General features: G+C 41.0%; 1 protein-coding gene and 1 pseudogene across 7 annotated transcripts in view; one reads left to right on the forward strand and one right to left on the reverse strand.

Moving 5' to 3' along the window:
* The first annotated feature begins 4,494 nt into the window (after positions 1-4,494).
* Positions 4,495-27,631, forward strand: part of NUP160 (nucleoporin 160) — a 55,046-nt gene continuing 31,909 nt past the window's right edge. Inside the window, exons 1-16 of one of the 6 annotated variants that reach the window (XR_013829312.1) lie at positions 4,495-4,640; positions 4,910-5,021; positions 8,400-8,610; positions 9,249-9,471; positions 10,803-10,881; positions 11,769-11,883; positions 12,629-12,787; positions 18,293-18,370; positions 18,655-18,752; positions 20,939-21,023; positions 22,837-22,905; positions 24,914-24,997; positions 25,258-25,428; positions 26,194-26,293; positions 26,565-26,730; positions 27,424-27,551. Coding sequence is in view for 5 of the 6 variants with exons in the window: in XM_079928215.1 (XP_079784341.1) it covers positions 4,541-4,640; positions 4,910-5,021; positions 8,400-8,610; positions 9,249-9,471; positions 10,803-10,881; positions 11,769-11,883; positions 12,629-12,787; positions 18,293-18,370; positions 18,655-18,752; positions 20,939-21,023; positions 22,837-22,905; positions 24,914-24,997; positions 25,258-25,428; positions 26,194-26,293; positions 26,565-26,730; positions 27,424-27,551 (1,978 nt within the window). In the remaining variant the exon portion in view is untranslated. Of the gene's footprint in view, positions 4,641-4,909; positions 5,022-8,399; positions 8,611-9,248; positions 9,472-10,802; positions 10,882-11,768; positions 11,884-12,628; positions 12,788-18,292; positions 18,371-18,654; positions 18,753-20,938; positions 21,024-22,836; positions 22,906-24,913; positions 24,998-25,257; positions 25,429-26,193; positions 26,294-26,564; positions 26,747-27,423; positions 27,552-27,631 lie in introns of those variants that run through there. The other 5 variants (XM_079928218.1, XM_079928215.1, XM_079928214.1 and 2 more) reach the window with 5 other exon arrangements.
* LOC307189778 (large ribosomal subunit protein eL30-like) lies at positions 18,773-20,921 on the reverse strand (annotated as a pseudogene). Its single transcript has one exon. The product of its transcript is annotated as a large ribosomal subunit protein eL30-like (transcript).

Here is a 27,631-nt window from a genome sequence, read left to right on the forward strand (position 1 = left end):
ACACTTCCTAGGAAATTTTAAGTTCTGAGAGCTCTGATGGCTGCTGAAAATAAGAAGAGGAATGAGACAGCTGTCAAAAACTGTAATTCCTGGACTCCTGGGAAACGAAGATGCCCCATCAATTTACCAACCACTTTTTTTGGAAAAAAAAATAAAAGAAAGAAAGAAGATGCTCCATCAATTTACCAACCTTTTTTAAAAAAAAAAAAAATGAAAGAAAGAAAGGAAGAAACATGACTACATTAGGCATATTGATTGCATGACACATTCTTACTTTTTTATCTTAAACATTTTATTAAATTTTCACAGTTAAGCCATTTATTATGCATCAAAATTTTAAATCTTTTTTACTCTTTTTATAATACATAAAAAAATTTTAAGTATACATCACAGAAGTGAGAAAATGTGATGTATGGAAAGCACTGTGATAGACAAGTACCTAAGAAATTATCACAGTCTGAACTAAGTGGCACAAAGGTCACAGGTTGGGTGACTCTGAAGTCAATTTTGACTCAGGGAGGACATGCCAGTCCTCAGTCTCAGGGAGCATTCTGAGCCTTGAAATTAAGGAGAGATGAAGGTGAAGACCCAGCCTGTCTCCGACTTTTAGGCCACAGACCCTAGAGCTTTAGTGTCAGGAAGGAGCTTGAAAGTCAATAAGTACATCATCCTCTTGTAAGAAACTGATGCACAGAGATCTTGGGGGACTTCCCAAGTGAAAAGAGGTTAGCTGAGACACAGCTAGACCTTGAATCCCAGTCTTCTGATGCCCGGCTGATGTTCTTTCCAACACTGCATCATCAATTTTGGAATTTAGGAAAGATCCTCGCCTAAACTCTTTCCAACTTCTTTTTCCCTGCTGGTTCCCAGCTGGCTGCCCATCCTTAGACAAGAGGTGATGTGTGACCGTCTCCTACAGGATTCCCCGAAGCAACACTCTGAGGCAGAGATTTGCACACAGGAGGTTTGTTGGAGGGCGCACTCAGGACGAGCACTTCGCAGGGACTAAGCGAGGCAGGACTGGGCAGAAGAGAAGTTGAAGCCTCAGATGATCCCACTCAGTGCTCTGGAGCTGAATGGTCCTTCACAGTTGTTCTAGATCCAGGCAAGAGGGCAGGACCTTCAGATTTTCCACACTGACCACTCACTGGATACAGGGGGCATAACCATACGCAAGGCAGCTAAAAGCAAAAAAAAAACAGTGAGCTAACATCAGGGTGTTGGCAGGGTTCCACTCCTTTCTGGAGACTTTAGGGGAGAATCTGTGTCTGTGCTTTTTCCAGCTTCTAGAGGCTGATCATATTCCTTGCTCATGGCCCCGTTTCTCCATCTTTACATGCCAGCCATTTCGTATAACTCTAACCTTTCTTCCGTCCTCACATCTCTCTCTTTCTGACCTCAACAGGGAAGTGTTCTCTCCTTTTGAGGACTATGTGATTAGACAGGGCCCACCTGCATGATCCAGGCTCATCTTTCCATCTGTAGATCCTTACCTTACTCACATGTAGTACAAAGTCCCTTTTGTCATGTAAGGTCACAGGTTCCAGGGATTAGGAAGTAGACATCTTGCGGGGGGGGGGGCATAATTCTGCCTACCACAATCTGGATTATATATTTTTTGCAAGAATAATTTATATGTTCATATCAGCATTATTCATAATAGCCAAAAAGTGGAAATAACCCAAATGTCCAGCAACTGATGTATATATGTGTGTGTATGCGTATATATATATATATATATATATATATATATATATATATATATAGTATAGGCAAATCTATAGAAACATAAGTAGGTTAGTAGTTTCCAAGGGCTGAGGAGGGGGGATGGTCAGTGACTTCTGGGTGATAAAAATGTTCCCAAATGAGATTGTGGTGATGGTTACACAACTATGTGAATATACAAAAATCACTGAATTGCACAGTTTAGAGGGGGGGATTTTATGGTATGTGAATACTATCTGAAGAAAGTTGGTTAAAACTGCCTTACAGGGAACTCCCTGGTGGTCCAGTGGTTGGGACTCCTCACTTTCACTGACGAGGACCCAGGTTCAATCCCTGGTTGGGGAACTAAGATCTTGCAAGCCACACAGTGTGGCCAAAAAAACCAAAAAAAAGCCTTACAGGTGATGTTGCATCCTTCATTTTATAGCACACCAGGAGGCACCTTATATCTGGTTGTCTTTATTAGTGAGTAATGCTAAGATTGAACTCTGGGTTAAGGTGATGACAACTGATGGAAAATATATTTTTAACAAGTGCTTCAGAAAAGTTATCTACCTTACAAGGATAATGCTGCTTTACAAGGATGCTATGAGAATGAAATCAGAATGTGACATGATTAGTAAATCATAAATATGGTGGGTAAAAAAAAATGCCCCCCCCCCAAGAAAGATGTCCACATCCTAACCCCTGGAACCTGTGGATATGTTACCTTACATGGCAAAAGGTACCTTGCAGATGTGATTAAGTTTAAGTATCTAGAGACGGGGAGATTACTCTGGATTATCTGGGTGAGCTCAACCTAATTACATGAGTCCTTAAACGCAGAGAACCCTTCCCTGAGATCAGAGAGAGATATGACACTGCTGGCTTTGAAGATGAAAGAAGGGGGCCACGAACCAAGGAATGTGTTGGCCTCTAGAAGGTGGAAAAGAAACGGAAAGAGATTCTCCTTTACAGTCTACAGAAAGAATACAGCCATACAGACACCATGATATTAGCCCCATAAGACCTGTATTGGACTTCTACGGAACTGTGAGCTAACAGTATTGTTTAAGCCACTAAATCTACGGTAATTTGTTCTAGTAGCAATAGAAAACCCATACGATAAAGCACACAGAACTCTAATAAGAAGATGACATCGCAAGTGAAATAGTTCAATATGGTAAAACCCAAATTTCCCCAACCCATGAATAAAAGCACAGTTACACTAAAAATGTGAACAAAGGGCTTCCCTGGTGGCACGGTGTCTAAGAATCTGCCTGCCAATGCAGAAGACACGGGTTCGAGCCCTGCTCCGGGAAGATCCCACATGCCGCAGGGCAACTAAGCCCATGCGCCACAACTACTGAGCCTGCGCTCTAGAGCCTGCGTGCCGCAACTACTGAAGCCCGCACACCTAGAGCCCATGCCCTGCAACAAGAGAAGCCACCACAATGAGAAGTCCACGCACCGCAGCAAAGAGGAGACCCTGCTCGCCGCTACTAGAGAAAGCCCGCGCAGAGCAACAAAGACCCAACACAGCCAAAAATAAATTAAAAAAAAAATCAGTATGGAGTTTCCTTAAAAAACTAAAAATAGAACTACCATATGACCCAGCAATCCCATTACTGGGCATATACCCTGAGAAAACCATAATTCAAAAAAAGTCATGTACCACAATGTTCATTGCAGCACTATTTACAATAGCCAGGTCATAGAAGCAACCTAAGTGTCCATCAACAGATGAATGGATAAAGAATGTGTGGCACATATATACAATGGAATACTACTCAGCCATAAAAAGAAACGAAATTGAGTTATTTGTAGTGAGGTGGATGGACCTAGAGTCTGTCATACAGAGTGAAGTAAGTCAGAAAGAGAAAAACAAATACTGTATGCTAACGCACATATATGGAATCTAAAAAAAAAAGTGAACCTAGTTGCAAGGCAGGATTAAAGATGTAGACATAGAGAATGGACTTGAGGACACCAGGTGTGAGGGGGAAGCTGGGGCAAAGTGAGAGTAGCATCAACATATATACACTACCACATGTAAAACAGATGCCTAGTGGGAAGCAGCCGCATAGCACAGGGAGATCAGCTCGGCGCTTATGTGACCACCTAGAGGGGTGGGATAGGGAGGGTGAGAGGGAAAGGATACGCAAGAGGCAGGGGATATGGGGACACATGTATGCATATGGCTGATTCACTTTGGTGTACAACAGAAACACAGTATCGTGAAGCAATTATACTCCAATAAAGATCTATTAAAAAAAAACACGAATACAGTCTCTTGAAAAACTTTCAACACAAAATGCCCCTCTGCCCTTCACTCCCTCTCCTCACTGTCCCTACGGTCGCTTAACAGCAAAGAAAAGGAGACAGGGTGGAGATTCACTGACTGACACAGCGACGCAGGGAGAGGTGACCGCAAGCTAGGAATCCAGCAGAGGGCGCCCATCTGCTGGGCCTCCCCGGACCTCGACCCTCGCGGGAGACTGGGCCCCGCTGCCCAGGCGGGCGTTTTTAAAATGGAAACAAGCCCGGCCCCGCCCCCTGCCCTGAGAACGCCGGGAAAATGGCGCCGCGCCTTGGGGTTTCCTAGCAGGCCACGCAAAGGTTCCCGCAGGTAGAATCTGCAGGCTTCCCCTACCTGCTTCTCATCTGGCTTCCTCCCTGCCCACTCTGTCTCCGCCTCACAACGCAGTGTCGGACACGCGCTTGACCTCTGCCGGCTTCTTCACGTGCCCGCATCTCCACCCGCTCCGCCCCCGGAAGTGACGACATCCGCCGGGTCCTGCTGGTGTCCCGTCGGGCCTCGCGGTGGCGCGGAAAGATGGCGACGGCGGGAGCCATGGAACGGAGCTTCGTGGAGCTCAGCGGAGCTGAGCGCGAAAGGCCGAGGCACTTTCGGGAGTTCACAGTTTGCTGCATTGGTACGGCAGAATCCCAGTAGGGCGCGATCCGATCCTTCGCTTCTGGCTTCTCCCCTGGATCCCTAAATCTCTGACCTCCCGTTCATCCTTCTGAGCCCACATGCCTATAGCCCCGGAATCAGAGCTTCTTTAGTGTCCTACTTCTGCGTCTTTGCTTCCCCTTCTTTTTGTATGGATTGTCAGTCCGTCACCCTCTGCTTTCTCAGCACCCTCAGTGCGTGTCATTCCCAGAGAACCACCTGTGCAGGCTGACCACTTTCATTTTGCAGGAACTGCAAATGTCGTGGCCGGAGCCGTGAAATACGGTGAGAGCGCGGGAGGCTTCTGTTATGTGGAAAGTGGCAAGTTGTTCTCCGTCACCAGAAACAGGTTCATTCATTGGTAAGTGCTGTGTTTGTCAAACCCCCTGGAAGGTCGGGTTGTTCGGCGGCTGAATTTTCGCGGCTGTTCTTAAGGTGTCATTCATTCTCCGAAGTGGTTATCGACAGGAAAAGAGAAAGACTGTTTTCTATTCATATGTGAATCAGTGGAAAATTAAGGAGACCCAGAGTTCTAGAAGAGGTACCCTCCCAGGCAGCACTAAAAGCAGAAGAAATGTAGCTTAGGGGTTAAAGTCCAAAAGACCAGTTTTAAACATGAACCCATTATGTTTTTATAGTGCTTTACAGCTTCCTTCGTTCTACAAATATGTTTGAGCCTTTATAGTCAGGCGCTGCTAGGTGTGCTGGGGGTGAAGTGAGGAACAAAAACAATCACCATTTTCATCATGCAAGATGTAACAGTGTAAGAATAGACGTGGACCCACCTTTCATGGGGCAGTTTTGAGAAGGGGGAAGACATTATATAGCTAATGACCACATTTATAAATACAAATTTTTCATACTTGCCTAAGAGGAAAAGTGTAGGGGCTTTGAGGGGCTAATGGGAGTACCAAATATTATTGGTGGTGCTGGGAAGGCCTAAAGCAAGTCACATTTAAACTGAGATCTGAAGGATGAAACGTTAGCCAGGCAAGGGGTTGAGGGAGAGAGCAGTTCAGCAAGTGGGATCACCGTGCAGAAAATCCATGAGGTGGAAAGAACGTGACAGGTTTGAGGAACTGACTGAAGGTCTGTGTGGCTTAGGTGCAAATGGGCAAAATGGAAAATGATGCGACAGATGCTAAGACTAAGGAGGTAGGCAGGACTCAGATCAGGAAGGACCCTAAGGTCCTTTTTAAGGATTTTGGATTTTATCCTTAGTACATTGAGCAATCATTGATGGGTTTTAAAGGATTACTAAAATGATCAAAATCACATTTTAAAATAATCAGTCTACTTTGTGGAAAGTAGATTTGGGTTGGATGGGTACAATACAAAAGAACAACTTGCTTATATGATGGACCAGGTAAGATGTTAGTGACTCAATTGTGGGAGTGGCTAGGAAAAGAGAAATACATGGATTCAAGATACACTTAGAAGTTAACTTCATTTGGACCTGGAGATAGATTAAATATGGGGTGAGTGAGGGGTAGTAAGGGAAAAGGAGGGAGCAAGGACAAGCTCCTGTTTTCTAGTGTGACTAACCAAATATTGGGTAGAGGGTTTGCCATCTAATGAGATACAGAAGATGGGTTTTGGAGAGATGTAAATAATTCTTTTAGAGGTACTATTGAAGTCTCTGTGTAGTAGCTCTTTGGCAATGTCAAGTAGGCATTGAAATTTATAGGCTCAGAAGGAAGACCTGTGTTAAAGATGCATATCTCATTTATATAAGAAATATTTATGACGGAATTCCCTGGCGGTCCAGTGGCTAGGACTCGGCACTTTCACTGCTGTGGGCCCAGGTTCAATCCCTGGTCAGGGAACTAAGATGCCACAAGCTGCTCAGCGTGGCCAAAAAAAAAAAAAAAAATATTTTTGAGTGCCTAATATGTTCCAGTCAATGTTTAGGGACTGAGGACATAGCAGGGAGCAAAGCAGGCAGTCCCTGCTCTTGTGGAGGGAGCAGATCAACAACAATAACTAAAAATACCAAGTAAATATAATTCACCAGGTAATAATTAGAAGAGAACAGGGAAGAGGGAAGGGGAATTATTGTTTTTAATATTTCACACAAGGTAGTCCAGCAAGACCCAGTGATAAGTTGGCACTTGAGCAGAGGAAGTAAGGATATCTGAGGGATGAGATTTCAGGTAGAGCCTTCCAAGAAAAAGGAACAAAAAATGCAAAAACCCTGAGCCAGGAGCTTGTGTGTTGTTTTCAAAGAATGACAAAGGGCTAGGAGTCTGCAGCTGAGTGAACAAAGGATAGAGGAATAAGGTAGCCAAGAGCCAGATTAAGGCTTTGTCGGTTATTTTAAGGCTTTGACTCTTACTCTGAGTGAGATCAGAGGTTTTTAAGTGAAGAAATGGCATGGTCTAAGTCGTGTTTTTAAAATGTTGCTTGGCTGCTGTGTTGAGAACTGAGTGTAATAGGAAAGGGTGGGAGCAGGGAGACCAGTTAGATGTTGGTGCCACAATCCAGACAAAAAATGGTGGTGGCTTAGACTGGGGTTGGTATTGTTAGAGGCAGTGAGAAATGTTCTGATTGTGGATATGGTTTTTTTTTTTGCGGGGGGGGGGGTGCTGTGTTGGGTCTTCGTTGCTGTGCGCGAGCTTTCTCTAGTTGTAGCAAGCAGGGGCTACTCTTCGTTGCAGCGTGCGGGCTTCTCGTTGCAGTGGTTTCTCTTGTTGCAGAGCACGGGCTCTAGGTGTGCGGGCTTAGTTGCTCCGCGGCATGTGGGATCTTCCCAGACCAGGGCTCGAACCCACGTCCCCTGCATTGGCAGGCAGATTCTTAACCACTGTGCCACCAGGGAGGTCCCTGTGGATATGTTTTAAAAGTGATTTTATTAGAATTTACTATTAGATCAGATGTAGGGTATATAGAAAGAGGAGATTCAAGGGTGACCCCCAGATTTTTGGCTTGAACAACTAGAAGTTATAGAGATGTCATTAATGAGTTGGAAAAGTGCAGGTGAAGCAGGTGTTTTTGTTTCTTTGTCTTTCAGGTTTGCTGTGTCCTGGAATTCTGTTTTGGACAGGTTTAGTTTGAGATCCCTGTTAGATATACAAGTAGAAGTGTTGAGGCAGTAGTCAGGAGGTCAGTGGAGAGTTTGGGCTGAATGAGATACAGATTTAGGAATTGTAGGCATTCAATGGCATTTAAAGCTGTTATATCAAAGGAGATCATCTAGAGAATGGATTCGGGTAGTGTGGTAGATGAGGTGATGGCAAGTTAGGGCATTCCCAGAATAGTGCTTTCTATGGTTCCAAAGCTACCACATGGCAGAGTTGTGCCTCAAGAAGAGTCTTCCCTGCATCCTAGTAGGAGGAAGCTATAGAAGGGGAAATACCCACATTTATAAGGTCACTGTAGTTTGACCCTGTAGTAACATACGTAGAGGCCACATTGCACTGTAAGTAATGAGGGTGTGTGGTGTGAATTTTCATTATAGTGGAGTTTAATTGCTTTGAATGTTGTTTTTAAAAAATGGACTATGAAGTTTGGAAATGCCTCCATTTAACAGAGAATCATATAATAAGATTTGAATTTTATACAGTACTGTGTTTTGTAGACTATATAATGTGGTGGTTTGGAATGTCAAAATTGGTCTGAGTTTGTTTATCCAAAATTTTCAAATTGTTCACCTGGAAATTATTGCCATACATTTCAATGCAACAATCAGAAAGAAAAGCATAAACTTTTTTTTTTAACAAATGTCTCTTCACTTTAATAGGAAGACCTCTGGAGATACATTGGAGCTGGTGGAAGAGTCACTGGACATAAATCTGTTAAATAATGCAGTTCGCCTCAAATTCCAAAATTGCATCCTCTTACCCGGAGGGGTTCATGTCTCTGAGACTCCGAATCATGTGATAATCTTGATATTAACCAATCAAACAGTGCACAGGTTACTTTTACCACACCCTTCCCGGATGTATAGGAGTGTAAGTTGGTTAAGTATAATATCCTTTAATTCCCAAAGTTACTCTGACTGTCACAAATTTAGTAATAGAGCAATGTCCTTTGGAATTGAAGAATATTTGGATTCTTTGCTGGCCCTAACCAAGCATACTATCATAGTTACTATTTAAAATGATCACACACATTTTAAGCTGCAAAAATAGTTTCATTAAAAAGAATAGCTTTGGGGACTTCCCTGGCAGTCCAGTGGTTAAGATTCCATGCTTCCACTTCAGGGGGCACGGGTTCCATCCCTGGTCTGGGAACTAAGATCCTGCATGCCATGTGGTGCAGCCAAAAAAAAAAAAAAAAAAAAAAAAAAAAATAGCTTTCTGGGAATTCCCTGGTGGTCCAGTGGTTAGGACTCCACACTTCCATTGCCGAGGGTGCAGGTTCGATCCCTGGTTGGGGAACTAAGATCCCACAAGCCCTGCGGCCCAGCCAAAAATAAAAATTAAAAAAAATAAATAAAGTGGAGAGCCATGATGTAAAAAAAAGAAAAAATAGCTTTCTTTTTAAGCTCAACAATTTTTTACTTTAAAAACTGATAGCGATTGGAAGGAACTGAGCAAAATCCAGTTTATTTTGGTTTAACAGATTTTTCTTTTTAATTACTCCACAGGAGTTGGTAATTGAAAGTCAGATGCAGTCAATATTCACTGACATTGGAAAAGTTGACTTCAGGGATCCTTGCAACTATCAGTTAATTCCAACAGTACCTGGACTCTCCCCTCATTCTACCACCTCGGCAGCCTGGCTTAGCAATGACGGGGAGGCTCTGTTTGCTGTACCATCTGCCTCTGGGGGAATCTTTGTTCTTAAACTACCTCCTCATGACGTACCTGGTAAGAACAGGAACTGAGCATGAATTTAATTTTAAACAAAGGAATACTGGCATTAAAACAGATGTTAGAAGTCCAAGGCCATCATCCAATGCAGGAATTGCTTCTATACTACCCTAAAATGATCATTCATTATTGCTTGCATTATGACTCCCTAATGCTTTACTGTTTTTTTCCTAAGAGGGCGGGATTTTATATAGTGAACGAGGAACTGTCCAGCTTACTGGAGTATGGGAAAACAGATAACTGTAAGGTGACCTATTCTAAGGCCTTTAGTAGACATGAGTTGACTGGTTTTCTACCTTCACTTTGTGGTACTGTAACTAAAATAAGTTACCTGAAACAAGGAAGCTCAGTGCTGATACCCTGCTACAAGTCACCACTCCTCTTCCTGGATTATTGCATTTGCTTCCTAAATAGCTCCCCAGATCTGTCCTTACCCCTCAGCAGAAACTTCTCAGGAAGACCGATACATTTTAAAACCCAGGGTGAGTCATGTCATTCCACTACTCAGAGCCCTTGGATCGGGGCTGTTCTTCATCTCTCTGAATAAACCCAAAGTCCTTACTGTGACACCCCACTGCCTCTCTAATCTCATCGTCTCATTCTTTCCCCCCTCCTCTGAACCAGCCACATGCCTTCTTGCAATTCCTTGAACATACCAGGTACACCTAGCTCAGGGCTTTGGCGGGGCTAGTCTCCCCAGCTACCAGTGTGGCTCATTCCCTCAACTCCTTTAGGTTCTTACTCAGTGTCACCTCAGTGAGTGACCTGACCACCTTTTTAAAATTGTAACACAATTTTAACAGTAACACAATTGTACACATGCACCCCATCCCCGTTCACTATACCCTTTCTATGTTTTATTTTTCTCCACTCTTTACATTCTACTTAATTTGTTAACTGTCTCTGCTTCTCCCTTCCTGCCAATGGAATGTAAGTTCCATGAGGACGGGAGTGTTTTAATTTGTTCTATTTACTGCTGTATCTCTAGCATCTAGAACTGTGCCTAGCACATGAAAGGTACTCGGTGTTTCTTTTAGAAAGAATGAAGTGCTGCTTCTGAGCAGCAATATGGGTTACTGTTTGTAAATGGCAAAAATTTCCCCTAGGAATATAAAAATGCTGTTGTTATTGTTCCCATAATGATTCAAAATATTTTAGGTATGGTGTATGTGGAAAGGTACAGCCTAAGACTTCTTAGTATAGAAATGTAGAAGCCTGTCACCTGTTAATAAATTCCTGTTCATGGTTGCATCCTTCTTGCCTTTGGGCTTCACTAAGTATGATCAAGAGGTGCCTTGGATATCATTGGTCTATTTTCAATCTTGTAGGGATGGTGTCAGTTGTGGAGCTGAAACAGAGTTCAGTAATGCAACGATTGCTTATAGGCTGGATGCCAACAGTTATCAGGTGAGTGGTCTCTGGTCGGTAAATCATAGGGCCCAAGAACTTAATCTTTTGCCCTGGTCAACACCTGTTAGTACTTCTAGTCTGACTCCAAGGCAAATAAACATTATACTGGAAAGGAGAAGGGTCTACACAACGTTACATTCCATCTGAGAAGAGCTGCACTCCAGAGCCCACTTCATTTGGGGCTTGACACTTTGACAACAGAAACTGGCTTACTATACTTCTCACAATATCCAGTTCAGTGCTCTGCCCTGACTTACCAAATCCAATTTTGTGTAATGTTAGAAGTAGAAAGTTTGATGGTTAGAACAGTATTCCATTGATATCTAGAGCTTTTTAAAATTTATCAGAATAATGGATATAAATCACATAGAAAATGTAGTTATCTTTTTTTTTAAATTAATTTGTTTATTTTTGGCTGTGTTGGGTCTTCGTCGCCACATGTGGGCTTTCACTAGCTGCGGCGAGCGGGGGCTACTCTTCGTTGCAGTGCACGGGCTTCTCATTGCAGTGGCTTCTCTTGTTGCAGAGCACACTTCTAGGCACGTGGGCTTCAGTAGTTGTGGCGCGTGGGCTCAGTAGTTGTGTCACGCAGGCTCTAGAGCACAGGCTCAGTAGTTGTGGCACACAGGCTTAGTTGCTCTGTGGCATGTGGGATCTTCCCGACCAGGGCTCAAACCCATGTCCCCTGCATTGGCAGGCGGATTCTGAACCACTGCGCCACCAAGGAAGCCCAGAAAATGTAGTCATCTAATACCAGCCTATAAACTCTTTTCCTTTTGTTAAGAGTGTGCATTTATAATTTTATTTTATCTCTTAAATTGCAAATTCTAATGATCAGGTAATTTGCAACAATAAAACTCTAAAACTTGACCTTATGTTTTCAGAGGTGATCAGGGGCCTTCAGATCGTCCCCTGAGTCTTGCTGTTCATTGTGTCAAGAACGATGCCTTCATCTTTGCCCTATGTCAGGATCATAAACTACGAATGTGGTCTTATAAGGTAAATGCTACATTTATAGTTACTGCAAGTTAAAATAGGATTGCAAATTGAAGGGGAATTGAAATAAATCTTGCTTCTCATAATATGATCAGATCTCTTAGTTTGGAAATTATGGGGCATTTCCAGGTTCAGACAGTTTCATTTAGCTTTATTTTTCATACATTTCTCCCCTAACTTTTTGTATTTTTATTTTGAAAATTATGAGTCCTACAGAAACATTGAAGTGGTACAGCATATACTCTTCACTTCGAAACAAATGTATTTTTATCTTTATTTATTTTATTTATTTATTTATTTTTTTTGCGGTACGCGGGCCTCTCACTGTTGTGGCCTCTCCCATTGCGGAGCACAGGCTCCGGACGCACAGGCTCAGTGGCCATGACTCACGGGCCCAGCTGCTCCACGGCGTGTGGGATTTTCCCGGACTGGGGCACGAACCCGTTTCCCCTGCATCAGCAGGCGGACTTTCAACCACTGCGCCACCAGGGAAGCCCAACAAATGTATTTTTAAAATGCAAGTTGGTAAAATAGTTTTCAACATTCGCAAACAAAACAGCTGATGATTTTATTTATCAGACTAAAGAGATATTTTCATCTCAGCCCTTTAAAAAAAACCCTTAGGGCCCTTCAGATAAATTAGATACAGTGCTAGATGTAATGAATGTGCATTCTTTAAAAAGGGAAGGAGTTTGTTTTTCTTCCTGAATATTCTTTAATACTACTTACTAAATGTTTTCTTGGGCAGGAGCAAATGTGCCTGATGGTAGCTGACATGCTAGAGTATGTCCCTGTGAATAAAGATCTTCGGCTCACTGCTGGGACTGGACACAAATTACGATTTGCCTATTCCTCTACCCTGGGAGTCTGCCTAGGGATATACATGCATGCACCAAAGCGAGGACAGGTATGAAACAAATAAGACACGTATCAAGTTATTCTGTATATACTGATATGGGGAAGTAGCTATAGACTCATTGAGTCTATTTAAGCTTTTCACACCAACCTAGATGTATCTTGTGTTGTTTCCACGGAGATGGTAGGTTTTGTGCTAATATGTGAATTAAAAGATCTTGAAGGAAAAGTCAGGATGAAAGGGAGTAGAGAGTTTAAAGGAATATGGAAGGAAAAGTTAACCAAAACTAAGCAAGAAAGAGCCAATTTGAAAGTATGGGTGAAAAAATGGAGTTGTGAAAGGGATGTAGGTGTTATTAAGAGGTACAGGGGAAGTTAATTTTTAGAAATAATTTTGCTCATCATCTAATCGCTAGCTATTGTATGTCAGTGAGGTATTTAGGATACAATACAATAGTATAATCATATAATAAACAGCCACGGGAATTTCCTGGCATTCCAGTGGTTAGGCCTCTGAGCGTCCAATGCCAGGGGCCTGGGTTCAAAGGGGAACTAAGATCCCGCAAGCTGCGTGGCCAGATAAATAAATAAACAGCCGCTTGTTGGGTATTGTGTGTTTGGCATGTTGCCAGGCCCTTTATGTACATTAATAGCAAACGCTTGACTGTGCTTATTACTCACACACTACACATATCATCCATTTAATCCTAATAACACTCCAGGGAGGTAGGGTTTGTCCTCACTCTGCCGGAGCCCTGATTCCCCACGCTGGGTGCTGCTCTGCTTGGTGCCCTCCTCACTCCTGTTGGGCTCTGATATCCCACTCCAGGTTGCCCTTCCACATGGGTGCCCTCCTCACCCTACTTGGGCCCGGACACTCTGTACTAGTCCCCCCCTGCCCATGCAGTGGACACCCTTCTCACCTACTTGGGCTCTAGTCCCCAGTGCAGGCTGCCACTCTCTGTGGACACTCCTCACCCTGCTTGAGTTTTCACCCTGCCCCAGACCTTCCATATATGTGGACACCCTCTCACCCTACTCATACGCCTCACCCTAAGCCAGGCTACTCCCAAATATGAAAACTCTTCTACATTCTTGGGTTCTTGATTCATTCTGCAATCCCCTCCTTGGGCTCATAATTTGTTAGAATGACCCACATAACTCAGGGAAACACTCACTTACATTTACTAGTTTATTGGGTGATAAATGATGAAGAGGTATGTAGGGCAAGGTCCAGAAGGGTCTCATGGTATTGAGGTGCACCACCCTCCCAACACATGGATGTGTTCACCAACCTGGAAGCTCTCCAAATCCCATACCTTAAGAATTTTTAAGGAGGCTTCATCACATAGGCATGATGGGTTACTAATTCAATTTCTAGCCTTTCTTCACTTTCCAGAGGATGGGAGTTAGGGCTGAAAGTTTCAAGCTTTTAATTAGACTTGGTCTTTCTGGTGACTAGCTCCCATCCTGAAGCTATCCAGGAGTCACCTCATTAGAACAAAAAGTGTTCCCATAACCCAGGATATTCCAAGGAATTTAGGAGCTCTGTGTCGGGAACCAGGGTCAGAGATAAAATATTAGAACAAAAGATGCTCCTAGCACCTCTATCAGTCAGGAGATTGCAGGAGTTTTAGGAGCTCAGTGTCAGGAGGCAGAACCAGAGACCAATATGTATATTTATTATTACTTCACCAATTCTGATAGAGGTTTGTTGACTCTGTAGATCATATTGGAAAGAATTGCCATCTTGGCAATATTAAGGCTTTTGGTTCATGAACATGGGATGCTTTTCCATTTATTTAGATTGTATTTAACTTTTTTAGCAGTGTTTTATAATTTTCATAGTATTAAGTTTTGCAGGGTTTCTTTAATCAGTTTAATGGTATCCTTTTGATAACCATTGTAAATGAAATTATCTTCTTAATTTCATTTCAGATTGCTCATTGCAGGTTTATAGAAATACAATTCATTTTTTTATATCAATCTTGTATCCTGTAACCCTACTGAACTCTTATTAGTTTTAGTAGTGTTATAGTGGAATTTTTGGGACTTTCTATTTACAGGACAATATCATCTGCAAATAAAGATAGTTTTACTGCTTCCTTTCCGATCTGGGTGCCTTTATTTTTTTTTTTCCCTTAACTTGCCTTGGATAGATCCTCCAGTACAATGTTGAATAGAAGTGACAAGAGTTGTCTTATTCCTGATTTAAGAGAGAAAGTTTTTAGTCTTTCACCATTGAGTGTGATGTTATCTGAGTTTCTCATAATGCCCCTTATCGTGTTGAGGAAGTTACTTTCTATTCCTAGCTTGTTGAGTGTTTTATTAATGAAAGAGTATTCAGTTTGGTACCACGGCCTTGATTCACATTGACACCAATAATTTTACCTACCGTTGCTTTTGCATTATCAGTGCAAATATTAACACAGTGAAAAGGGCAAATGATGTAGTGTTATTATGAAAAGTGTTTTGACCTCACTAATCCCCTGAAACAGTCTTAGGGACCTCTAGGAATCGGACCTCTAGGAATCTGTGGACCATATTTTGAGAACCACTGCTCTAAACATTAGTCTGAGATTGAATATGCTATTTTAGGAGTGGTATCAAACTGAGCTGAGCTATTACCTCCTTTGGTTTGAGCATTATGGTTCTGTTAATGAAGCCTAAAATCAGATACACTTTTAGCAGCCATGTAACACTGTTGTGCCTATTCAGAGTATAATGAAGTTGAGGTCTTTTTTTTTTCCTTCTTTTTTTGAACAAAAACTGCTCTTCAGCATGTTTTTTTCTCCCTAATCTACACATTTGAAGGTTTTATTTTTAATCTCTGTAATATTTTACACCCATTCCAGTTTTTTTTATTAAATTTATTTATTTATTTATTTTTGGCTGTGTTGGGCCTTCATTGCTGTGCGCAGGCTTTCTCTAGTTGTGGTGAGCGGGGCTACTCTTCGTTGTGGTACGTGGGCTTCTCATTGTGGTGACTTCTCTTGTTGTGGAGCACGGGCTCTAGGTTCGCGGGCTTCAGTAGTTGTGGTTCACGGGCTCTAGAACGCAGGCTCAGTAGCTGTGGTGCATGGGCTTAGTTGCTCCGTGGTATGTGGGATCTTCTGGGACCAGGACTTGAACCCATGTCCCTTGCATCAGCAGGCGGATTTTTAACCACTGCGCCACCAGGCAAGCCCTACACCCATTCCTGTTAATTTCATTTGTTTCTTCTTGGTTTTCTTTTCGTTCTTTGGGTTCTAATTATGTTAATAAGTGCATTAATTTAATCATTTCCAGCATCATGTTCTCAGTGTTATAAATATGCCGTCTGTATTTCCATCTAGGACACTAATAAAAATCTCAAACAGAAGTCCTGTAGACCTTTGGTGTGGTCTGTGGAATGGTCCTAGGCCACAAATTATTTGTTACTGGATTGCAGTAAGATAGATAAAATCAGAAAGTGAGAGAATGCATTAGAAGCTTTTATAGTGACATTGCCACAGACATTCAAGGTTTCTGTATTTCATAAAAGTATCAGTCTGGAACAGATTAGAAATTAAAAAAAAAACACTTCCTTTCCACATGTAGTTTGAGAAGCACTGCACTAGACCAGCATTTTTCCAACTTTTTGGCTAGAATCTACAATATTTTGCATTGCTACATAGTATATACATATGTGATGATGATGGGCATGTAACAGAAAATAGTTTTCATGAAACATGTTTACCTTTACCATGAGTGATGAACTGATAAACTCTGATACTTTGTTTCTTTTTCTTTTTTCTTTTTTTTTTTTTAATGCTGGTTGAGACCTCCTAAATTTGATTCATGTCCCACTAATGGGTTGAAATATGCAGCTTGTAAATACAGCTCTAGGCTAGAATGAATATGAGCATTACATATATTTCTCATATTTCATACACTCCTATTTTTCTCTCAAAAGGACTCTCACTGTATATTTTTCTTTTAGTACTTCCTTGTGAACAGTTGCTTGTGTTATAAGGATAGAATCTTCATCACTCTTATCAGTTTATAATACACTTTCTTTATCAAAAAAAAATTATTTAAAATATTGTCCATCAAATATTATTTTTGAGTTTGACATTTTTTGTTTCAGCAACAGAGTTAAATACTAAACATGAATTATTTTATAGGGTTTTATTTTTAGTGAAGATTGACTAGAGTTGATTTGTATTGTGTGTATGTTTTAAATTATTTTTGGTACTTTGGTAAAAATATAAACTTAAAAATAGATTTCTCACCATAGTGAGATACCACCTCATACCCAAAAGGATAGCTACTTTCGGGGAAAAAAACAGAAATACCAAGTGTTGGAGAGGATGTGGAGACATTGGAACCCTTGTGCATTACTGGTGGGAATATAAAATGCTGCAGCCACTATGGGAAACAACATGGCAGTTCCCAAAAAAATTAGTCATAGAATTTCCATAGGGTGAAGCAATTCCACTTCTGGGTGTATACCCAAAAGAATTAAAGTAGGGTATTTAGGAGATATTTGTACACCCATGTTCATAGCAACAATATTCCCAATAGCCAAAAAAGTGGAAGCAACCTAAGTCTTCATCGATGAAAGAATGGATAAATAAGATGTGGTGGGCTTCCCTGGTGGCGCAGTGGTTGAGAGTCCGCCTGCCAATGCAGGGGACGCGGGTTCGTGCCCCGGTCCGGGAAGATCCCACATGCCGCAGAGCGGCTGGGCCCGTGAGCCATGGCAGCTGAGCCTGTGCATCTGGAGCCTGTGCTCCTCAACGGGAGAGGCCACAACAGTGAGAGGCCCGCATACCGCAAAAAAAAAAAAAAAAAAGATGTGGTATATACATAAAATGGAATATTATTCAACTTTAAAAAGGAGGGAAATTCTGGGACTTCCCTGGTGGTCCAGTGGTTAAGACACTGCACTTCCAATGCAGGAGGTGCAGGTTCAATCCCTGGTCGGGGAACTAAGATCCTACATCCCACATGCCATGCGGCTGAAAAAAGAAAGGAAGGAAGGAAATTTTTTTTTTTTTAACATCTTTATTGGGGTATAATTGCTTTACAATAGTGTGTTAGTTTCTGCTTTATAACAAAGTGAATCAGTTATACATATGTTCCCATATCTCTTCCCTCTTGCGTCTCCCTCCCTCCCACAGGAAGGAAATTTGACACGTGCTGCAACATGGATGAGACTTGAGGATGTTATGCTAAGTAAAAATACAGTCCCAAAAAGACAAATGCTGTTAAGATTCCATTATGTAGCAGTCAAGGTCATAGTAGAATGCTGGTTGCCAGGGGCTGTGGGGAGGGGGAATGGGGAGTTATTTAATGAGTACAGGGTTTCTGTTCTGAAAAAATGAAAAAAAGTTTTGGAGTTCAGTTGCACAACAATGTGAATATACTTAATACTACTAATCTGTACACTTAAAAATAGTTAAGATGGTAAATTCTACATGTATTTTACCATACTTTTTTAAAAAAATTAGCTTCCGAATGCTGGTAAGTCTTGCATAGAAGCGTAACATGTTGGTTGTTTCAAGTACTGAATTATCAACTTGTGTTTTAACAGTTCTGCATTTTCCAGTTGGTAAGCGTTGAGAATAACCGCTACAGCATAGATCACATTTCCTCACTATTCACTTCTCAGGTAGGTTGAGTCATCCTTTGCATATCATAGAAGTACAGGAAAGAAACATTGGCTAACTTAACTATGTTGTAATGGGATTGAAATCTTAAAATGGAATATTTAATGAAACTTCACGCAAAAAAATTTCATTTGGATTTTACCAAGTTCACTTGGTACTGTCTTTTGTTTTCATGCTTTTACCTCTCCTACTAATACAAGTTTAAGTCACCATAACTTAGTACCTTTTCTTTCTTGTTTTAACAAGAGTTTTTGTTTATTTGTTTCCCCCCTACATTTCCTTCTAGGAGACACTGATTGACTTTGCCTTAACCTCTACGGATATCTGGGTCTTGTGGCATGATGCTGAGAACCAAACAGTTGTGAAATATATCAACTTTGAACAGTACGGGTCCCTCACCTCTGTCATCCTACCTTACCCCAAGCAAATTCATACTTAGAAAAGAAGGAGAGCTTTTTGTGTAGAACAAAAGTCAAATGTTCGCATTTAAAGGATTCAGACCCGGGTTTGCCTATTTTCTGACATACCTTCTTTTTTATTTTTTGTTATTTCCTACCTTATGATTTTAGGACAAAATAAGTATTCTTAGAGTTGGAATGAGGTGAAGAAAATACCATCTTTTTGGGAAGAGATAGCACATAACCAGAATACTTCTTCTTTTATTTAAAACAAGCTCTGGCTGGTTTTATTAAAGAAAAGTTGTGCATGGTTTCCTTTTCACCAGTCTGTTCTGGCATGCTTCTAATGATATCAGAACCACCTGGATCAGTGATAGCCAGTGTGCATACTCTGTAGTATTTTCCACACATTGTGCCCAGTTCAGTATTATTGCCACTGTAGTGATGGATACATGGCATAATACTCTATTTCAGATTTCCCCAAGGCTGGGCAGTTGTTGGCAAGGATGACCAGTTTCACTTTGCCTTGTCTGATCATTTTCTAAGTCTTCTTGTACCCGAGCACATACTTTCCACTTTTCATAACAAGTTGGAGCCTAGAGTTGATCCACTTTTCATAACAAGTTGGAGCCTAGAGTTGATCGACTCCAGCGACTTTTTTGTCTTCCTTGCGGGCACCATCTTCCTGCCTGAAGTGCAGGACACCCCCAACCAAGAGCAGCTGCCAGGATGGCCAGGAAGCGAGAAAGGCCCCAAATGCTTCTAATCTGTGCATTTTCTGTTTCTGTGCAAAGACTATTTCTGATACCCACAACTTCCAAAAGACACTGCAGCCCCTTTGGGGTCTCAGTTTCCTCATGAGATGAGAAGTAGATTGGACAAATACAGTGCCTCTCAAACTTTTTTTTAAAGCAGGAATCCCTTTTTTTTCCAAAAGATAATGAACTCCAGGGCTTCCCTGGTGGCTCAGTGGTTGAGAGTCCGCCTGCCGATGCAGGGGACACGGGTTTGTGCCCCAGTCCGGGAAGATCCCACATGCAGCGGAGCGGCTGGGCCCGTGAACCATGGCCGCTGAGCCTGCGCGTACGGAGCCTGTGCTCCGCAACGGGAGAGGCCACAACAGTTAGAGGCCCGCACACCGCAAAAAAAAAAAAAAGATAACTCCATTATATAACAAAATCAGTATTTTATGAATATAAAATTATAACACAATTTAACATGTTGATAACTAATATTAGATATATTTGGAATATCTGATATTTTTAATGTACATGATATTCATTTTAACATTTTCAATAGTTACAAAATACATTTAAAAACAAATTTTGAATCAAACACTTGTGTAGTCCCTGAAACACCTGTGGAGGATTCCCTAGAACTTTGTTTGACATCTCTGGAACTGCAGTTGACCCTCAAACAACCTGGATTTGAACTGTGGGGGGTCCGCTTAATACACGGATTGTTTTCAGTAGTAAACACTGCAGTACTGTTTGATCTGCAGTTGCTTGAATAAGTTATACATGGATTTTTGACGGCACAGAGGGTCGACACCTGTAACCCCCCCATGTCGTTCAAGAGTCAGCTGTAAACTAATTGAGCTCAGGTGGGTCTCTCATGACCCTATATTCTAGAATAGGATTCTAGGAGTGGTTGCCCCCAGATTGACCCTGAACCACACCTCAGAAGATAGAGAGTACTCCTTATAGATGGCATTCAAGCAAAGAATCTGCGGTCAGGTGAGAGTTTGAATCCTGGTTGTACAACTTACTAGCTGTGAGATACCCTAAACCTCACTTTTGACATCTTAAAAATGAGGGCAGTGTATCCTTCAAAGAGTTATCATAAGGTATGCATGAATAGTATCTAGAATTGCACCTAGTATAATGTGCAGCATACGGTAAATGCAGAATGAAAGTTAGCTATTATTTGTAGATTTGTGTTTAGAGTTTTAATTTCAGGAAGGTGCCTATTAGAACAAGTAAGAGCACTTCTATAGTCCAGACTCTGCTATGAAGATGTTTCTTTTTTTGGAAACTTTTTTAATAGAATTGATCAAGCAGTAGTTGCAGAGGTTCAGTGATGGGACCCTCCCTGCCCAAATACTGCCAACAACATAAGCTTCATTTTTATTCATCATCTTTATGTAGACTGATGGACTTTTTCTCTCTGTAGTAATGTTACAGGTCAGTGGAATCCAGTTTTTATGCAGCCTCTGCCAGAGGAAGAAATCATTATCAGAGATGATCAAGACCCCAGAGTAAGCAATGCTAAAGTCTTATGTAAGGAGATGATTTACCCTGATCATTAGTTTGAGAAGAACCAGTTGTATTAGCAGAACTCTTTCAGCTGCAGATGAAAGAAGCCCACCTCAAACTGACTTAAGCTGAATGTATTGGCTTGTGGTGCTGGCAGGTTCAGAGTTACCTGGTTTCAGCCATGGCTGAAACAATGCCTTCAGGGCTTGATCTCTCCTTTGTCTCAATTCTGCTTTCCTCCTTGTTGGGTTTATTGTCCGGCAGGCTTTCTGAGCAAGCTTGCCTTTTGTGAACTTAGCAACCCCAGGGGAAAGAGCACTTCTGTTCCAGGCCCTGGAGTTGACACTGGCCTGGCTTTAGTCGTGTGCTAATTCCTGGCATAGTCACTCTGATCAGAAGGAATAGAATATCCTGGCTTGGCATGAGAAACATGTCCAGCATGGGCCTCGCTATTGTGGAGGGTGAAATCAGTTGGGTATGGGCACGGGAGGAATGGTTCTTCAGAGAAAGGCAAGGGCTTCGTTAGTAAAAGAAGGGGAAATGGATTCTAGGCAGGCACAGACAGTAGGTGTCCACTATACTAACCATGTGAATATATGCCTAAAAACTAGACATAAGAGGTAGAAGCTATGACGAACATAACTTTAAAAGGTAATGCAGGGCTTCCCTGGTGGCGCAGTGGTTGAGAGTCCGCCTGCCGATGCAGGCGACACGGGTTTGTGCCCCGGTCCGGGAAGATCCCACATGCCGCGGAGCGGCTGGGCCCGTGAGCCATGGCCGCTGAGCCTGCGCGTCCGGAGCCTGTGCTCCGCAACGGGAGAGGCCACAACAGTGAGAGCCCCGCATACCACAAAAAAACAAACAAACAAACAAAAAAAAAGGTAATGCAGTAGCAAAACAGGCCAATTTCCCTGTTTTTCAAGGACATCCTCAAGATAAATGGAAGACAAACTTTCAGTTGATGCATTAATATTAAAATGAGATAAAGATCATGGGCTCTGGGTCTGAAACAATGACCCTTTGTAGGATTGGAAAACCCATTTTGAATATCTGAAATTGAATATTGCAAAATTTTTAATCCCAAGAGTTTATTGGCACTTAACTTTTGTCTAAAAGCCAAAATCACATGCTAATTATTAAAATTCTTGTTTTTCTCCATTTTGGTCATTTTATAAATATCTCCTAGAATCTCAGTAGAAGGAAGGAAACTTGAATGAAGGTCAGCCAGGTTTGCTACTTATTGCCAAATCTGGTTCATAAAATTTGGTCAAAATGAGACCATAGGCAGTATGAGACCTTCCGTTTTGTTCCCTCTACTTCATTTCCCCACTTGTGAGAACTTACTGCAGTTTTTTTTGTTTGTTTTTTACATATAATACCTATCATTATCAATTCCTTTTCTTTTATATGTAAACCATAAAAATGAGTTCTTTTGTGGATGGTGTAGAAACCACCTTAGTTTAATTATTCTCTTAACCAGCGTTTGTCACTAATAAACTAGATACAACTCTTGCATTTAAGATTGGCATTTGACAAGCTGTGTTTTCCAGTGGAACCCATTGAAGTGCACCATGAGGAACACAGCATTCTCAGTGTAGTACATCTAGTTGACTCAAAGGCACTGCAGGCTTCACAGTGTGAAAATATATGACTGCTCTGCCACTTGTTACTGCTCAAATGCTGAAGGGCAGAATTTCCACATTCATGTAATAGGAATGCAGCCTTTGGTTTTAACATGTTGAATTGTTCATTCAGATTTTTCCAAATTTTATCTTTTTTAGAATGATACTAATTCGTGTTTCAATGTTCTAACAGGAGATGTATTTGCAGAGTCTTTTTACACCAGGGCGATTCATTAATGCAGCTTTATGTAAAGCTTTACAGGTCAGTGAGAAAATATTTAGTGTTCATTTAAGACTCTCTCATTTTATTACTAATTATATAATTAATGATTACTGTTAATTTTGTTGTTTTGCATATACTAATACCATAGTTTTGCAATTGTATATACATGTGTTTGTAAATGCTACTGTAATTTTTTTAAATGTTCTTTCCATAAAAATGGCAAGAGTCCAGGCGGGGAGATAGGATTAAGGGCACTTTCCCAATGACTAGTGAAGCATGCCAGTAGTAAAAAGAGAAACTTGTACCTACACTATTGTAAAAAGATATACCATACTACACTGCATATAATCTCTATGCTTGAAAGAAGTTTTCTTGGGTAGGTTTGATGGTACTGTTTTTACCCTTTTGTTAGTACAGTGAAGGTCTAACTTGGTTCAGGTTCAAGAAAATAATCTAAGCTTCAAAGTTACATGGTTTAAGAGATGTTTAACCTTTTCCAAAACAATTCTTTACTTTAAAGTCACTTAGGCTTCCTTAAATTGCTACTTAGCTTCATGAATTTAAAATAGAATAATCACTTATAGAATTGAAAAGTTACTTAGAATCTCCTGGTCTGACCTCCCACACAAAGCAGAAATACCTTCTGAGGCTTCTCTGACAGACAACTATTCAGCTTCTAGTTGTGTCTGCCTCCAGTGACAAGTCTCTCACCAGCTCTTTTGTGACTTACTGTTCAAAACTGTGCCACTTAAAAGTTCAACCCTGGGAATTCCCTGGCAGTCCTGTGGTTAGGACTCGGTGCTTTCACTGTCCGGGCCCAAGTTCAATCCCTGGTCGGGGAACTAAGATCCCACAAGCCGTGCAGTACGGCCAAAAAAAAAGTTCATCCCAGTATTGGATCAAATTTAACCCCCCCACCATTTAGGTAGCATCTTTCTTTGGGAACTTCATAGAACATGTCTCTTCTATAAAGCAACCCTTCAAATATTTTAAGAATCCTTCCATGTTATCTTTCTGCAGGGTAAAAATATACCCAGTTCCTTAACTTTCTCTCAGGTGATGTGGTTTCCAGATCCTTGACTTTTCTTCTAGATACATTCTTAAATATCTGGCTATTCTATGTTTTCTGTTTTCTCTCTAATAAAACTCCAAGATGACACGGTCACTTTCTTCTAAGGTATTATTTCTTTCATCTCATCAGCCCTTCTTATTAACAGTAATCACATGTATGATTTCTCATGGTATCTCTTGCACACGGAGATATTGAATAATCAGTAAGGCGTTGCTCACAAGCTTTGCCTTAGGAGAATTATTCCCATTAGAGTGACCTACCCCACCACTACTCTAGCTCACCTTTGTGCCAGTCAGGATGTATATGTTTGGCATCATCTTATATCTTCCTCCAGCTAAGCAATAGCCATTATGTTTCCTTTTGCTTTTTGTAATGATCCAGATGTACCCAATTATAATTCTTACAGATTCATGAGCTTCTATAGTTTATTCTGGACTATAGAAACTATTTCAAAGTTGCTATGATTTCACAATTAGAAGTTATTTGCATACGACTTCCCTGGTGGCGCAGTGGGTAAGAATCCGCCTGCCAATGCAGGGGACACGGGTTCAAGCCCTGGTCCGGGAAGATCCCACATGCCATGGAGCAACTAAGCCCGTGCGCCACAACTACTGAGCCTGCGCTCTAGAGCCCGCAAACCACACTACTGAAGCCCATGTGCCTAGAGCCCGTGCTCCACAACAGGAGAAGCTACCACAATGAGAAGCCCAAGCACCCCAAAAAAGAGTAGCCCCACTCACCACAACCAGAGAAAGCCCACGGGCAACAACAAGGACCCAACGCAGCCAATCAATCAATCAATTTATAAAAAGAAGTTATTTGCGCAATGTTAAGAGTAAATGTGTGTTTCAGGCATGTCCAGTCTCTATTGTATAGTATATTACCTCAGTATCTTCTGACCTGGAGTATTTTTCATTCAGTTTTTAGTAGTATGTGATACTCTAAAGTGTCTCTTTGTATCTGTTTTATTTTTAGATTTTCTGTCGAGGAACTGACAGGAATTTAGATCTCTCCTGGAATGAACTAAAGAAAGAAGTTACTTTAGCTGTTGAAAGTGAGGTGAGGTTTGGGTAAAGAAAGAATGATAATTTCTTTCATCTCCCTATGGAGCAGATTGGTACTGAGAAATTGTTCAGATTGTTCCTTGGACCTTGTTACTAAGAACTATAAATGTCTAAACCTTTTAATTAGTCTATGGCATGTAATGCATAAGGGATATTCATTTGCCTATAGCTTAGTAAAATGATATTAAACAATTATGTTTTGGGGGGAGAAAGATCCCAAATGGTATCAAGAGTATTTTTTTTTTCCATTGCCAGCTCCAAGGAAGTGTAACAGAGTATGAATTTTCCCAGGAAGAGTTCCGAAATTTACAACAGGAATTTTGGTGCAAGTTCTATGCCTGCTGTCTTCAGTATCAAGAAGCCCTTTCTCATCCTCTTGCCCTACATGTGAATCCACACACAAACATGGTGTGCCTGCTGAAAAAAGTAAGAGCAGAAACATAACAGAAGAACTCCTTTAGACTGTTCAGTGGGTCTTTCAGAATGTAGTGTCTATTGTATATTGTAGTTAGCTTTTAGGATTTTGGTGGGTTTTTTGTTGGGCGGGGGTCCTAAAATTATAGTTCATTTTTGTTTAAATATTCTTCTGCATTATTTATACTTTCTTGCATCTTGTTTTGTATTGAAGTGATTTCTAATTTGAAAGTTACAAGAGTAATACAGAGAACTTCTGTATACTCTTCAACCAGATTCACTGTTCCTTAACTTCCATTGCTTTTTTCTTTCTATAGATATGTTTTTTTCTTCCTGAGCCACTTGAGAGTTAGTTATAAACATCATTCCCCTTAATCCTTACACATTTTAGCATGTATCTTAAGCACAAGGGTATTCTTATATTACCACAGCACAATTTAAAGATCAGGCAGCTTGATATTGATATAATATTATACAGTTTATATTCAAATTTTACCAGTTGTGCTTACAATTTTTATTCTTGATCTGGGATCCAATCCAAGATCTTGCATTTATTTAGTTGTCAGGTTTCTTTAGCTTAATCTCCAGCTGTTGTCAGCCTTTCTTTGTCTTTCATGACAATGACATTTTTTTGAAGACTACGCCTGTTGTTTGGTAGAGTGTCCCTTTATTTGGATTTGTCTGGGGTTAGCTCATGATAAGATTCAGGTCTCAAATATTTTTTATCTTTAAACATTCACTGAAAAAAAAGTGTAACTGGAAGATTTGTATTTCCAGGGGTACCTGTCTTTCCTTGTGCCTTCCTCCTTTGTGGATCATTTATATCTCCTACCTGATGAGAATCTTTTGACAGAGGATGAGACAATCATATCTGATGGTAATAGTAATTGTTATGTCCATATTTAAGCCCTTTCCGCCATGAACCCTATGCTTTCTTTCAAATGAATGCAGAAAACATTGATTTCCACTGTGGTCTTTCCTGGCCAGTTTACCACACTGTAGATATTTTAGGGGAAACTGAAGAGGGCTAAACATCTTTAAGACCTCAGATAGATACCTGGCATTTAATTATTAATATTTTAATTTAATATTAGCTAGCAGCTCTTCATTGGCTTGAGACATGAATGTCAACTTTCTCTTACTTATAGATGTGGATGTTGCTCGGGATGTCGTATGTCTCATAAAATGCCTTCGGCTGATTGGAGAGTCAGTAACTACGGATATGTCAGTAATGATGGAAATGAGTTGTTACAACCTACAGTCTCCAGAAAAGGCTGCAGAACAGATTCTAGAAGATTTGATCGCTATTGATGTGTAAGGAGAATTTAGGGTAAAGTCCATTTCCTAATGGAAATTTAGCAATTCTCAGTGCCAAAATCAGGTGTTTTTTTTGGTTTGTTTTTTGTTTTGCGGTACGCGGGCCTCTCACTGTTGTGGCCTCTCCCGTTGCGGAGCACAGGCTCCAGACGCGCAGGCTCAGTGGCCATGGCTCACGGACCTAGCCACTCCGCGGCATGTGGGATCTTCCCGGACCGGGGCACGAACCGTGTCCCCTGCATTGGCAGGCGGACTCTGAACCACTGCGCCACTAGGGAAGCCCCCCAAATCAGGTTTTTAATGTACACTCAAGTGTGTACAAAGTAGAGGCTTAAAGTTAAAGTGAGTTGCCATGATTCTCAGTAGATATTTCAGCTTTTAAACAGAAAATCTAATACATGAATTCAGGTTTGGAAACAGACTCATGAATTATGGTCTGGCTATTAACTGAGCTATAAATTCTAAAATGTAAAAGTATTTTTCTCACATTCATTTTGTCTGTCATTTCCAAAAAAAAAATAGGGAAAAATTTCTGCATGGAGAAAAGTATCTTGTACACCAGAGTGATTATCTCTACTCCTTTATTATATGGCTGGTTTTCCTGTTTCATAGAGCATTTAGCTTATACGGCATATAGAGTCTGTCTCATATATTCTCGGTAGTAATAGGAATTTTCTAATTTCCTTATAGAGACAGTGTGATGGAGGATATTTGTAGTAAACTGCAAGAGATTAGGAACCCAATCCATGCCATTGGACTTCTTATACGGGAAATGGATTATGAAACAGAAGTGGAAATGGAAAAGGGATTCGATCCAGGTAAATGACAGAACAACAAATGTACCTCTCTGATTTAGAGAAAACAGTGATACATTTAACTGTTTTGTTTTGTTTTTTAA

This window comes from Stenella coeruleoalba (genome assembly GCF_951394435.1).
Source record: "Stenella coeruleoalba genome assembly, chromosome: 8".
Classification (NCBI taxonomy): Eukaryota; Metazoa; Chordata; class Mammalia; order Artiodactyla; family Delphinidae; genus Stenella; species Stenella coeruleoalba.